This window comes from Oncorhynchus masou, chromosome 12 (assembly GCF_036934945.1).
Source record: "Oncorhynchus masou masou isolate Uvic2021 chromosome 12, UVic_Omas_1.1, whole genome shotgun sequence".
In the NCBI taxonomy this organism is placed as follows: domain Eukaryota; kingdom Metazoa; phylum Chordata; class Actinopteri; order Salmoniformes; family Salmonidae; genus Oncorhynchus; species Oncorhynchus masou.
The window spans coordinates 10,281,243-10,295,051 of record NC_088223.1 but is presented as its reverse complement, the minus strand read 5'-3'; the positions used below and the strand labels follow the sequence as shown (position 1 = coordinate 10,295,051).

Sequence of the window (13,809 nt, the reverse complement as noted above, 5' to 3'; positions counted from 1 at the left end):
CACAGCAGCAGCAGCTCCATTAAAACAAACAGAAACAGCTACATCGCCCTTCCTACACAGCAGCAGCAGCTCCATTAAAACAAACAGAAACAGCTACATCGCCCTTCCTACACAGCAACACCAGCTCCATTAAGACAAACAGAAACAGCTACATCGTCCTTCCTACACAGCAGCACCAGCTCCATTAAAACAAACAGAAACAGCTACATCGCCCTTCCTACACAGCAGCAGCAGCTCCATTAAGACAAACAGAAACAGTAGCTACATCGCCCTTCCTACACAGCAGCACCAGCTCCATTAAGACAAACAGAAACAGCTACATCGCCCTTCCTACACAGCAGCACCAGCTCCATTAATACAAACAGAAACAGCTACATCGCACTTCCTACACAGCAGCACCAGCTCCATTAAAACAAACAGAAACAGCTACATCGCCCTTCCTACACAGCAGCAGCAGCTCCATTAATACAAACAGAAACAGCTACATCGTCCTTCCTACACAGCAGCACCAGCTCCATTAAGACAAACAGAAACAGCTACATCGCCCTTCCTACACAGCAGCACCAGCTCCATTAATACAAACAGAAACAGCTACATCGTCCTTCCTACACAGCAACACCAGCTCCATTAATACAAACAGAAACAGTAGCTACATCGCCCTTCCTACACAGCAGCACCAGCTCCATTAATACAAACAGAAACAGCTACATCGCCCTTCCTACACAGCAGCAGCAGCTCCATTAATACAAACAGAAACAGCTACATCGCCCTTCCTACACAGCAGCACCAGCTCCATTAATACAAACAGAAACAGCTACATCGTCCTTCCTACACAGCAGCACCAGCTCCATTAAGACAAACAGAAACAGTAGCTACATCGTCCTTCCTACACAGCAGCACCAGCTCCATTAATACAAACAGAAACAGCTACATCGCCCTTCCTACACAGCAGCACCAGCTCCATTAAGACAAACAGAAACAGTAGCTACATCGTCCTTCCTACACAGCAGCACCAGCTCCATTAATACAAACAGAAACAGCTACATCGCCCTTCCTACACAGCAGCACCAGCTCCATTAATACAAACAGAAACAGCTACATCGCCCTTCCTACACAGCAGCACCAGCTACTATAAATACATTTGATTTTCCAAACAAATACGGGCTCCAGTTCAGCGCATAATACTATCATATTACTATTACTGTAATTTCAGAATGGTGAACTGATCTCAAATGAAACGGGAGAATGCACGTGAGTTGAAGAGAGGAATTGCTTTGTGCTCAGTTACCTAATTCCCCCGTACCTTCTATTTCTGCCAGTGTGGAGTCTGAGGCCCAGGTGCATGTAGGGCACACTCTCTCTGTGTGTGTGTGTGTGTGTGTGTGTGTGTGTGTGTGTGTGTGTGTGTGTGTGTGTGTGTGTGTGTGTGTGTGTGTGTGTGTGTGTGTGTGTGTGTGTGCGTGCGTGCGTGTGTGTGTGTTTTGGTGAAATGACACATGTACGCAGAAAATCTATGAAATATTTAAAGCAAACACCCAAAACAACATTCCTTCCCATGAACACTAGTTCCTGGTTCCTTGACAGCGCGTCTCCTGCAAATGCTGCAATCGACTGTGGACCTCGTCACCCATAACATCATACGCAGGTACTGAGACGCTGACTGTGCATGTGAGATCCCCCCCCCCCCCTAAGTGATAATCTGCCATCATACGCAGGTACTGAGACGCTGACTGTGCATGTGGGATCCCCCCCCCCCCCCCCTAAGTGATAATCTGCCATTTGGGACACAACCAAATCTTGAGTTACGTAGATACAGCTACTCTGCAGATCAGCTCGCTCCCCAGAGCTGTCTGGCTGGCTGCCAGTGAGTCTGATAAGAGGGGATGTGCAGCAGTAGGCGCCTCCATGGTTCACTTCCTAAACACAGCCTTCTAGCAGCTTAATAAGCTCTTTTTAATGTGTTCTTCAAATCATCTTTGTCTTTGACCCCCCCCCCCCCCTCCCATTTCTCAGATTTACATTTGAGTCATTTAGCAGACACTCGTATCCTTACAAGGGAACGTCGTCAGATTTTTCACCTCGTTGGCTGAGGGATTCAAAGTAGCAACCTTCCGCTAGGCTACCTGCTGTCCTTCTGCTGTCCTATAGCACTAGATGACTGCTGCCGTATCATTCCATTAGAACGTTCCATGTTCCATCTCATTCCATTAGAACGTTCCATGTTCCATCTCATTCCATTAGAACGTTCCATGTTCCATCTCATTCCATTAGAATTATAACAGCAGACAGGGAAATTATGACAGCCTGTAGTGGCCACACCCTCTTCTAGACTAGACCTTCTATTTTAAGAAATGCCTCGATTTCTATGCTGCCTTTTGACATTAATATTTCAGAAACAATTAGTCTCCGCGTGTAAGTCAGACAAAGGATGAAAAGTAGTTCAAGTATAAAAAATATATAATTTATTTAATTAGAAATAGACAAAAGTGCAACAATAGGAACTCGCTTGTATCTTGGCCAGGTGGTTACAGTGAAAAACAAGTATGATACAAATACAACAACAACTTACAACCTGGTGTTATTAATTAAACAACAACAACCAGGTACATAAATTATAGTACGAAACTGTACACAGTCTTACAGTATTTACACAAAGTGTATTCGTCAATGCAGAATTTATTTGTTTCTTTTGTTCTTTCTTTCCTTTTTTAAATTAACAGTAAACAATATTATTTACATTCTTCAGCCAAGCCACTTTTTGGTTTTTAGTGTTTTTGGACTGGAGTTTTTTTTTCCTTTGTATTTTAGTCATTTTAATGTCTCTTTTTGACCATGCTGTGAACGTGAATTCACGGTCAGACAAAGCAATTTTTTAGGGACCCAAACTCTTACGTTGGACTAAACTAAAAATATATCAGTGGTCAACAACTAATGAAGTGACTAAATATTGAGAGATATAGGTAACGTCCCCGTCGAAGTTAAAAGACTCAATCATAAACATTTCCAATAGTTTTGTGTCAGGTGTATATAATTATATCTATATATATATATTCACTCAATAATATGCAGATCAGTCGAGGTACATACTAGTAGTATAATATATTCAAACTATTTCTGTATTGCTAATCTTTAACATATTAATGTTTTTTTTATTTTTAAATGTCATATTCTAACATTTTATGTCAAAATGTGACATTTGGTAGAGTAAGTACCTTCTGCTCATCTGTACACTACCGTGTCATGCTCCTATAACCCTTTAGCAGTGAATATAACTATATACCTTCCTAAGTGATGCGCTACATGTGTCTAACATTGATTCCTCAGTGTGTCAGATCCACCCTATAGTATCTCTGTAGATACACAGGCAGACGAGTCAAAGGTCACTTTAGAGCTGCGCGTTAAAAACTCAAAACAAAACTAAAGTAACAAAAGAAAACCTAAAGAGTCAATCTCATGCTTGAACTCACACACTTGTTTTCAGTCTCACCACTAGGTAGACATGTCTATGGGTAGTAAGGTAGAGACAGGGGTCCAGGAATTCAAGAAGCTGCCTATGTGTGTGTGTGTGTGTGTGTGTGTGTGTGTGTGTGTGTGTGTGTGTGTGTGTGTGTGTGTGTGTGTGTGTGTGTGTGTGTGTGTGTGTGTGTGTGTGTGTGTGTGTGTGTGTGTGTATGTGTGTGTATATGGGCTGATGTGTTTATGTGCTTGTCAGTTTGTTTGGCAGCCATGATGTTTACATATCGTTGTCATAGTCCCCGATCATCCTGCGTGTGTGCGAAGCCAGGAAGATGTCATTGTCTCGGGGACAGTCGTGGTGACAGGAGCATGTCTTGACGAACATCATCTTGCGTCTGAAGGCGTCTCCCTCGGGACAGTGGAACTCCACCTCTGCGGTGACGGTGCTGTGGGGGGTGCAGCAGCGCCCGTCCGTACACACGCCACAGAACTTGGGCTTGTAGACCCTCCTGGTGCTGCAGCCTGACAGCTGGAAACGCACACCTCGCGAGGACTTGGGGGTCCGTACACACTTCTTCCCCCTCTGCGGAACGGAGATGACTGGCGGGTTAGTTCAGGATGGGAATAACAACATGCTACCTGGTCTATCGTGCTTCGGGCAGCGTGGGTCTAACCTTTAGTAAACGATAAGGAGCCAAAGACATTCTATGCTCCTGAATTGCATGGCTTCTTGTTTACATTTGTGATGAAAATATATATTATTTATTATAGTATTCACTTATTAAATGTGCTGAGAAATGCCATGTGATATCATCTTATGTCATGCATATATTATAGGCTATATAATACATTCCTCTATATGTTGTTATACTATATAATACACTATATAATACGTTCCTCTCTATGTTGTTATACTATATAATACACTATATAATACGTTCCTCTATATGTTGTTATACTATATGATATACTATATAATATGTTCCTCTATATGTTGTTATACTATATAATACATTCCTCTATATGTTGTTATACTTTATAATATACTATATAATACATTCCTCTATATGTTGTTATAATATATAATATACTATATAATACGCTCCTCTATATGTTGTAATACTATATAATATACTATATAATACATTCCTCTATATGTTGTTATACTATATAATATACTATATAATACATTCCTCTCTATGTTGTTATACTATATAATACATTCCTCTATATGTTGTTATACTATATGATATACTATATAATACATTCCTCTATATGTTGTTATACTATATGATATACTATATAATACATTCCTCTCTATGTTGTTATACTATATAATACATTCCTCTATATGTTGTTATACTATATAATACATTCCTCTCTATGTTGTTATACTATATAATATACTATATAATACGTTCCTCTATATGTTGTTATACCATATAATATACTATATAATACATTCCTCTATATGTTGTTATACTATATAATATACTATATAATACATTCCTCTATATGTTGTTATACTATGTAATACATTCCTCTTTATGTTGTTATACTATATAATATACTATATAATACATTCCTCTGTTGTTATACTATATAATACATTCCTCTATATGTTGTTATACTATATGATATACTATATAATACATTCCTCTATATGTTGTTATACTATGTAATACATTCCTCTTTATGTTGTTATACTATATAATATACTATATAATACGTTCCTCTATATGTTGTTATACCATATAATATACTATATAATACATTCCTCTATATGTTGTTATACTATATGATATACTATATAATACATTCCTCTATATGTTGTAATACTATATAATACATTCCTCTCTATGTTGTTATACTATATAATATACTATATAATACGCTCCTCTATATGTGGTTATACTATATAATATACTATATAATACATTCCTCTCTATGTTGTTATACTATATGATATACTATATAATACATTCCTCTGTTGTTATACTATATAATATACTATATAATACATTCCTCTATATGTTGTTATACTATATGATATACTATATTATACATTCCTCTATATGTTGTTATACTATATGATATACTATATAATACGTTCCTCTATATGTTGTTATACTATATGATATACTATATAATACATTCCTCTGTTGTTATACTATATAATATACTATATAATACATTCCTCTATATGTTGTTATACTATATAATACATTCCTTTGTATGTTGTAATACTATATAATATACTATATAATACATTCCTCTGTATGTTGTAATAATATATAATATACTATATAATACATTCCTCTGTATGTTGTAATACTATATAATATACTATATAATACATTCCTCTGTATGTTGTAATACTATATAATATACTATATAATACATTCCTCTGTATGTTGTAATACTATATAATATACTATATAATACATTCCTCTGTATGTTGTAATACTATATAATACATTCCTCTATATGTTGTAATACTATATAATATACTATATAATACATTCCTCTGTATGTTGTAATACTATATAATACATTCCTCTATATGTTGTAATACTATATAATACACTATATAATACATTACTCTGTATGTTGTAATACTATATAATATACTATATAATACATTCCTCTGTATGTTGTAATACTATATAATATACTATATAATACATTCCTCTGTATGTTGTAATACTATATAATATACTATATAATACATTCCTCTGTATGTTGTAATACTATATAATATACTATATAATACATTCCTCTGTATGTTGTAATACTATATAATATACTATATAATACATTCATCTGTATGTTGTAATACTATATAATATACTATATAATACATTCCTCTGTATGTTGTAATACTATATAATATACTATATAATACATTCCTCTGTATGTTGTTATACTATATAATATACTATATAATACATTCCTCTATATGTTGTTATACTATATAATATACTATATAATACATTCCTCTGTATGTTGTAATACTATATAATATACTATATAATACATTCCTCTGTATGTTGTAATACTATATAATGGTATCAGTCCATGTATTCACCTTGATGTCCTTCTCTTGCTCCACGTGGCAGGGCCGGATCATACAGATACGGGTCTGCCTCTCCAGCTGGCACCGCTCGTTGTCGTTGGTGACGCGGGACGACACGCCCATGCCGCAGGTGGCCGAGCACTCGTCCCATTTGGTGGTCTGGACGATGCAGTTCTCCCTGGGGCTCTCCACCGGGACCGGCCCGTGGGCTGACACCTCTCTGTAGACTGACAGAGGGGAAGAAGAGACCAAGGGGTGAATTTCAGATCCTGAGAGAAGAGGAGGGGAGAGGAAAAGGTGAACAGTGGTGAAAGGGGTGAACAAGAGGGGAGGAGAAGCGGGAGAGGTGGTTAGTTTAAACTTTGGCAAAGAGAGAGACAGAGACACTGAGAGAGAGAGAGAGAGAGAGAGGGAGAGAGAGACAAAGACAGAGAGAGACAGAGAAAGACAGAGACAGAGACACTGACAGAGAACCAGAGACACTGAGAGAGAGGCAGAGAGAGTGAGAGGGGGAGAGAGAGACAGAGACACTAAGAGAGAGACAGAGAGGGGGAGAGACAGAGAGGTGGGGAGAGAGAGAGAGAGACAGAGAGAGAGAGAGAGAGAGACAGAGACACTGAGAGAGAGACAGAGAGAGAGAGAGAGACAGAGACACTAAGAGAGACAGAGAGAGTGAGAGGGGGAGAGAGAGACAGAGACAGAGACACTGAGAGAGACAGACAGACAGAGAGAGAGACAGAGACACTGAGAGAGAGAGAGAGAGAGAGAGAGAGAGAGAGAGAGACAGAGACACTGAGAGAGAGACAGAGAGAGAGAGAGAGACAGAGACACTAAGAGAGACAGAGAGAGTGAGAGGGGGAGAGAGAGACAGAGACAGAGACACTGAGAGAGACAGACAGACAGAGAGAGAGACAGAGACACTGAGAGAGAGAGAGAGAGAGAGAGAGAGAGAGAGAGAGAGAGAGAGAGAGAGAAACTGAGAGAGAGAGAGGGAGAGACAGAGACACGGAGAGAGACAGAGAGAGAGAGAGTGCGAGGGCGAGAGAGTGAGACAGAGACACTGAGAGGGAGAGAGAGACAGCGAGAGAGAGATACAGAGAGAGAGAGAGAGAGATACAGAGAGAGAGAGAGATACAGAGAGAGAGAGCGAGAGAGAGAGGGAGGGACAGCATTGTGGAGAAGAAAAATATGTGAGTTTAGCTTTAAAAGAGAGAGAGAAAAAGTTACAGTGATGTAAAGAGAGAAAAGAAACCCAGACAGAGAGAGAAAAACTAAGAGCTTGTAGGAGGTTAGACTCACCAGCCATGGCTGACTGATAGGGGTGGTCCTGAGGGCTCTGATCACACACCCACTCCTCACAGCACTTCCCAGGGATCTGGATGCGGCGTGGGTACGGGCAGTCTGGGGAGGGCAGCCACACGTCGCTGGCACAGGTTGGCACGCAGCCGATCTCTCCGTTCATACAGACGCACTGGTGCTTGCAGCTGGGCTGAAAGGTCTCTCCACTGCGGTAGATGACTCCTCCCAGGCCGCACGTCTGGCCTTCCTGGGCTGAAACACAGAGGAGGAGACGCCATTTTAGATTTGATATTTCAAAGGCTTTACATTATCAGGCCAGAGATTGCCCGCTTTGGATAATGATAACCTAAGCCCTGACAAAGTCTGCACAAAATATGTAGCAATTTCTACAATAGGAGAGCCAAGAGGTGATCACAGTCTCGATAGATATCTCAAAACCTCCTACCCTTTCTTTAATAGTTGACAAGACAATTCAACTCACCCATGCAGATGCCGTGCTCAGTGTCACTCAGCATGGCATAATCACAGTAAAGCCCCCTGTGGTGGTCACATGGCTCCAGGAGGGTACAGGGCTCGCCGGCTTGCCTGGCACACACCTTACAGCAACCACAGCCATCCAGAACAAGGCTGGTACCAAACGGGCATGGAGGGGGGTCCGAGGGACAGTCACAGGGATCGGTACAGTCCTGGGCCATTGTCTGTCGATGGAAGAAAATATAACAGTCAGAAATGTGGAAAAGAAAACACTTAGGATAGTGTGAATAACATGTCTGATATCAGGATTTGTCTCCAGGGAAGATGTGATAATCCACTCAACTTCAAGTCAATGAGTTAGGTCGACACTGTGTGTCAAAGAAGCAGATACTGTTGTATGTCAGGCTTCTTCGCGTTTTGAGTTAACACCTCACTTGTAATGCATCTTACTGCCACAAGATGGAGACATGACTCGATGTAGCCAAATCATATCTGGCAGTTATTTCTATGGAGAGTAATGCACTGTGGTATTACAGCAAGTACAAATCAAATCTAATCTATGTAGGCTACTCAAATGCTGTCAAATCTTGATGTGCTGTTTACCTAAATAACTTAGTAGAGTAAATTGCAACATAGGACCTACAATTTAGTGCCAAATTGTTGTTGTCCCATTTTATTAAATAGTTTTTAATCCATGTTATGCTAACCTTTTATCACTACAAGGATTAAAAACTATTTAATAAAATGGGACAACAACAACTTGGCACTAAATTGTAGGTCCTATGTCGCAACTTAGGCTACTTAGTTATTTTTTACTGCTTCTCTGTACTCTGTACTTATGTTCCTTTTAGTAGCAACGAACAAGACAAACCCAAGAACATAGCCTATTTAAATCCAATCATTTCAGTAACAGTGACATCCAATTATAACAACCCAACTTTTTCATAACCTTGCATTGTTTACAGAACTGCTGCTGTAGGCTACTTTATAGAGTTGCTGTAGGCTACTTTACAGAGCAGCTGTAGGCTACTTTACAGAGCTGCTGTAGGCTACTTTATAGAGCTGCTGTAGACTACTTTACAGAGCTGCTGTACACTACTTTACAGAGCTGCTGAGGCTACTTTACAGAGCTGCTGTAGGATACTTTACAGAGCTGCTGTAGGCTACTTTACAGAGCTGCTGTACACTACTATTCAGAGCTGCTGTACACTACTTTACAGAGCTGCTGTACACTACTATACAGAGCTGCTGTACACTACTTTACAGAGCTGCTGTAGACTACTTTACAGAGCTGCTGTACATTACTATACAGAGCTGCTGTACACTACTTTACAGAGCTGCTGTAGGCTACTTTACAGAGCTGCTGTACACTACTTTACAGAGCTGCTGTACATTACTATACAGAGCTGCTGTACACTACTTTACAGAGCTGCTGTAGGCTACTTTACAGAGCTGCTGTACACTACTTTACAGAGCTGCTGTACATTACTATACAGAGCTGCTGTACACTACTTTACAGAGCTGCTGTACACTACTTTACAGAGCTGCTGTACACTACTATACAGAGCTGCTGTACACTACTTTACAGAGCTGCTGTACACTACTTTACAGAGCTGCTGTACACTACTTTACAGAGCTGCTGTACACTACTTTACAGAGCTGCTGTACACTACTTTACAGAGCTGCTGTACACTACTTTACAGAGCTGCTGTAGGCTACTTTACAGAGCTGCTGTAGGCTACTTTACAGAGCTGATGTACACTACTTTACAGAGCTGCTGTACACTACTATTCAGAGCTGCTGTACACTACTTTACAGAGCTGCTGTACACTACTATACAGAGCTGCTGTACACTACTTTACAGAGCTGCTGTACACTACTATACAGAGCTGCTGTACACTACTTTACAGAGCTGCTGTACACTACTTTACAGAGCTGCTGTACACTACTTTACAGAGCTGCTGTACACTACTTTACAGAGCTGCTGTACACTACTTTACAGAGCTGCTGTACACTACTTTACAGAGCTGCTGTAGGCTACTTTACAGAGCTGCTGTAGGCTACTTTACAGAGCTGCTGTACACTACTTTACAGAGCTGCTGTACACTACTATACAGAGCTGCTGTACACTACTTTATAGAGCTGCTGTAGGCTACTTTACAGAGCTGCTGAGGCTACTTTACAGAGCTGCTGTACACTACTATACAGAGCTGCTGTACACTACTTTACAGAGCTGCTGTAGGCTACTTTACAGAGCTGCTGTACACTACTTTACAGAGCTGCTGTACATTACTATACAGAGCTGCTGTACACTACTATACAGAGCTGCTGTACACTACTTTACAGAGCTGCTGTAGGCTACTTTACAGAGCTGCTGTACACTACTTTACAGAGCTGCTGTACACTACTTTACAGAGCTGCTGTATAATACTTAACAGAGCTGTTTACTGCGAGCCCACACCCCCATGGAATGTTTCAGCTGCTATAACTGCACAATGCGTTCCCAAAGTTTGTACTTCAAATCTACATGTACATGACTAAATAATAAATATGAAGACAAGACAAATCATATGACAATAGTCGGGTGAATGAGAGAGAAATAATAGGTTATTATTGCACAAAATGCAAAGTGACAAAGTTACATAAATTAATAGATGAAAATCCAGCACTTTATTCACATCTGATACATAAAATCTGTCATATTATATATTAAACTTACCGAGCAGACGATGAGTAGAAAAAGGCACATTCTGGTAATAATTTCCTCGGACATTGTTGCTAGTTTATTTTAACAGCGTGCACACTACAACCCGTTTGTTTTCGTTCAGACAGACAGGAGTTTCCCTTTTCTCGCGCTCTTACAGTCAATCGGCTGTGTTGACTCGCTGCAGGGCTCGAGGACTGAGGCACGGAGAGGAGAATCTTTAAATAGTCCGCGAGGCGGGCCGGAGCCCGGGAAACAAGAGTCATGACACGCGACCCAAAGGGGTGAAAATATTTCAATTCCAGATGGTTTTCTTTCCTAATTCCTGAGAGAAGAGCTATTTCTACAGACAATCAATTTACTGTATCGTATTTCACCTTTTCAGACATAGGCCCAGCCAAGTGGGAGTTGTTTTATGTCCTAAAGCAGGAACTGACAAGGATGCCTGTGAGTGTTATTTGACATGGACTAAAGGAGAACATTGTTCATTTTGGCCACCGTTCAGACCAACGTAGCCTACATAAAGTGGTAACAGGTAAAGGGGAAAGATTGATAGTAGGATTATGTAATAACTAGGGGTAATAACATGACAAAGACTATGTCTCTAATGGCACCCTATTTTCTATATAGTATGTAGGAATTAGGGTGCCATTTGGGATGAAAACAAAGTATCAACCTTTTGTTTTATCAATATTTTTTTATTTATATTTTTAAGCCCAGTCCCCTGCAGGAGGCCTTTTTTCCTTTTGCTAGGCCGTCATTGTGAATACGAATTTGTTCTTAACTGACTTGCCTAGTTAAATAACATTAAAATAAAATAAAAACATTTCATATGACACACTGAGACCATCCCAATAGTTACTGTCACCAGGTGATTCCAGGTGATTCCAGGTGATTCCAGGTGATTCCAGGTGACACGCTGTACAAACACACAATAACAGGTAATGGTCACTTGTTTAGAAGGCATCGCTCACTATCTACCAATGTCAGATCTGTACCGTAAATCATTGTCATTTGTCAAACTTAGCCTTTTCCAACACTGTACCCCTCCTCTTGTACCTTTCTTAGAGGTAGTCTACAGATAGCGCCGGGGTCACAGGGGTCATGACCTTTCTTAGAGGTAGTCTACAGATAGCGCCGGGGCCACAGGGGTCTTGACCTTTCTTAGAGGTAGTCTACAGATAGCGCCGGGGCCACAGGGGTCATGACCTTTCTTAGAGGTAGTCTACAGATAGCGCCGGGGTCACAGGGGTCATGACCTTTCTTAGAGGTAGTCTACAGATAGCGCCGGGGTCACAGGGGTCATGACCTTTCTTAGAGGTAGTCTACAGATAGCGCCGGGGCCACAGGGGTATTTTGCATGAATAGGAAGTGAGGCTTTAGTCAAGGTAGCTTACTGTTTGAAAATGAGCATCAGTTTAAGCGTAGAGGACAAACATGGGATGTTCAACTCCAAGACAAACATTATGCAAAAAGCTATCATTTTGAGATTTCTTAGAGAGAGAAAGAGAGGGATGAAGACAGAGAGAGAGAGGAAGAGAAAGAGAGGGAGGGAGAGAGAGGGAGAGCCAGAGAAAGAGAGAGAGGGAGGAAGAGAAAGAGAGGGTGGAAGTGGGAGAGAAATAGAGGAAAAGAGAGAGAGAGGAAGAGAAAGAGAGATAGGAAGAGGGAGAGAGGGAGAAACAGAGAGGAAGAGAGAGAGGAAGCGAGAGAGAGGGAGAGATAGAGAGAGTGGAATAGAAAGAGGGAGAGAGATGAAGAGAAAGAGAGGGAGAAACAGAGAAAGGAAGAGAGAGGGAGAGAGAGAGAGAGAAACAGAGAGAGGAAGAGTGAGAGAGGAAGAGAGAGAGAGAGAAACAGAGAGAGGAAGAGAGAGAGAGGGAGAAACAGAGAGAGGAAGAGAGAAAGAGAAACAGAGGAAGAGAAAGAGGGAGAAAGATGAAGAGAAAGAGAGGGAGAAACAGAGAAATGAAGAGAGAGAGAGAGAAACAGAGAGAGGAAGAGGGAGAGAGGGAGAGGGAGAGGGAGAGAGAGAAACAGAGAGAGGAAGAGGGAGAGGAAGAGAGAGAGAGAAACAGAGAGAGGAAGAGAGAGAGAGGGAGAAACAGAGAGAGGAAGAGAGAGAGGGAGAAACAGAGAGAGGAAGAGAAAGAGGGAGAGAGATGAAGAGAATGAGGGAGAAACAGAGAAAGGAAGAGAGAGAGAGAGAGAGAGAGAGAAACAGAGAGAGGAAGAGGGCGAGAGGAGAGAGAGAGAGAGAGAGAGAGAGAGAGAGAGAGATATATATATTAAAACCCACATTAGAGGATAAAGAAGGATGACAGGTCTGTCATGTTCTCACATAGTAGCATATACATGATATCTGAAAGTCAAAAACAGCCTGTCCACTCCACTCCTCGCTTGTCAAGTCTGAAATAGGAAACACACATGGGGAAGGAGAAAGTCAATGTTGTGCTTTTTTTTCTTCTTCTTTTTCTGTCTTGCCCGGACGGCAGCTACTTCCTGGAGCATGCCAACCTCATGAAGCTGTGTGTGTCTGCCTAAAAAGTCAAGAGGTTCTGTTTGCCCAAACGCCACAGCGAGCACAATAACACCAGGGGTCATATTTGAGAACATAATGAACAAGCTAAATCCGTTTTGTACCTCTCTCTCTCTCTCCTCCCTCCCTCCAACCAGAGGTGAGAGAATGAGAGGTGAGAGAACCAGAGGTGAGAGAACCAGAGGTGAGAGAACGAGAGGTGCGGGAACCAGAGGTGAGAGAACCAGAGGTGAGAGAACCAGAGATGAGAGAACCAGAGAT

General features: G+C 40.9%; 1 protein-coding gene across 2 annotated transcripts; it reads right to left on the bottom strand.

The window, feature by feature from the left end:
• Positions 1–2,439: 2,439 nt before the first annotated feature.
• LOC135549528 (CCN family member 2-like) lies at positions 2,440–11,278 on the bottom strand. Of its 2 annotated transcripts, none has more exons than XM_064979541.1 (5): positions 11,025–11,278; positions 8,313–8,529; positions 7,832–8,083; positions 6,545–6,801; positions 2,440–4,039 (listed from the first exon to the last, which is right to left on the bottom strand). In XM_064979541.1, exons 1-5 carry the CDS (start codon positions 11,076–11,078, stop codon positions 3,734–3,736), a joined length of 1,086 nt encoding a protein of 361 aa, XP_064835613.1. In that variant the 5' UTR covers positions 11,079–11,278; the 3' UTR covers positions 2,440–3,733. The 2 variants fall into 2 exon arrangements, with proteins under 2 accessions (XP_064835613.1, XP_064835614.1); XM_064979542.1 differs by having other exon boundaries at positions 6,545–6,759; positions 11,025–11,274.
• Between the last annotated feature and the right edge of the window lie 2,531 nt (positions 11,279–13,809).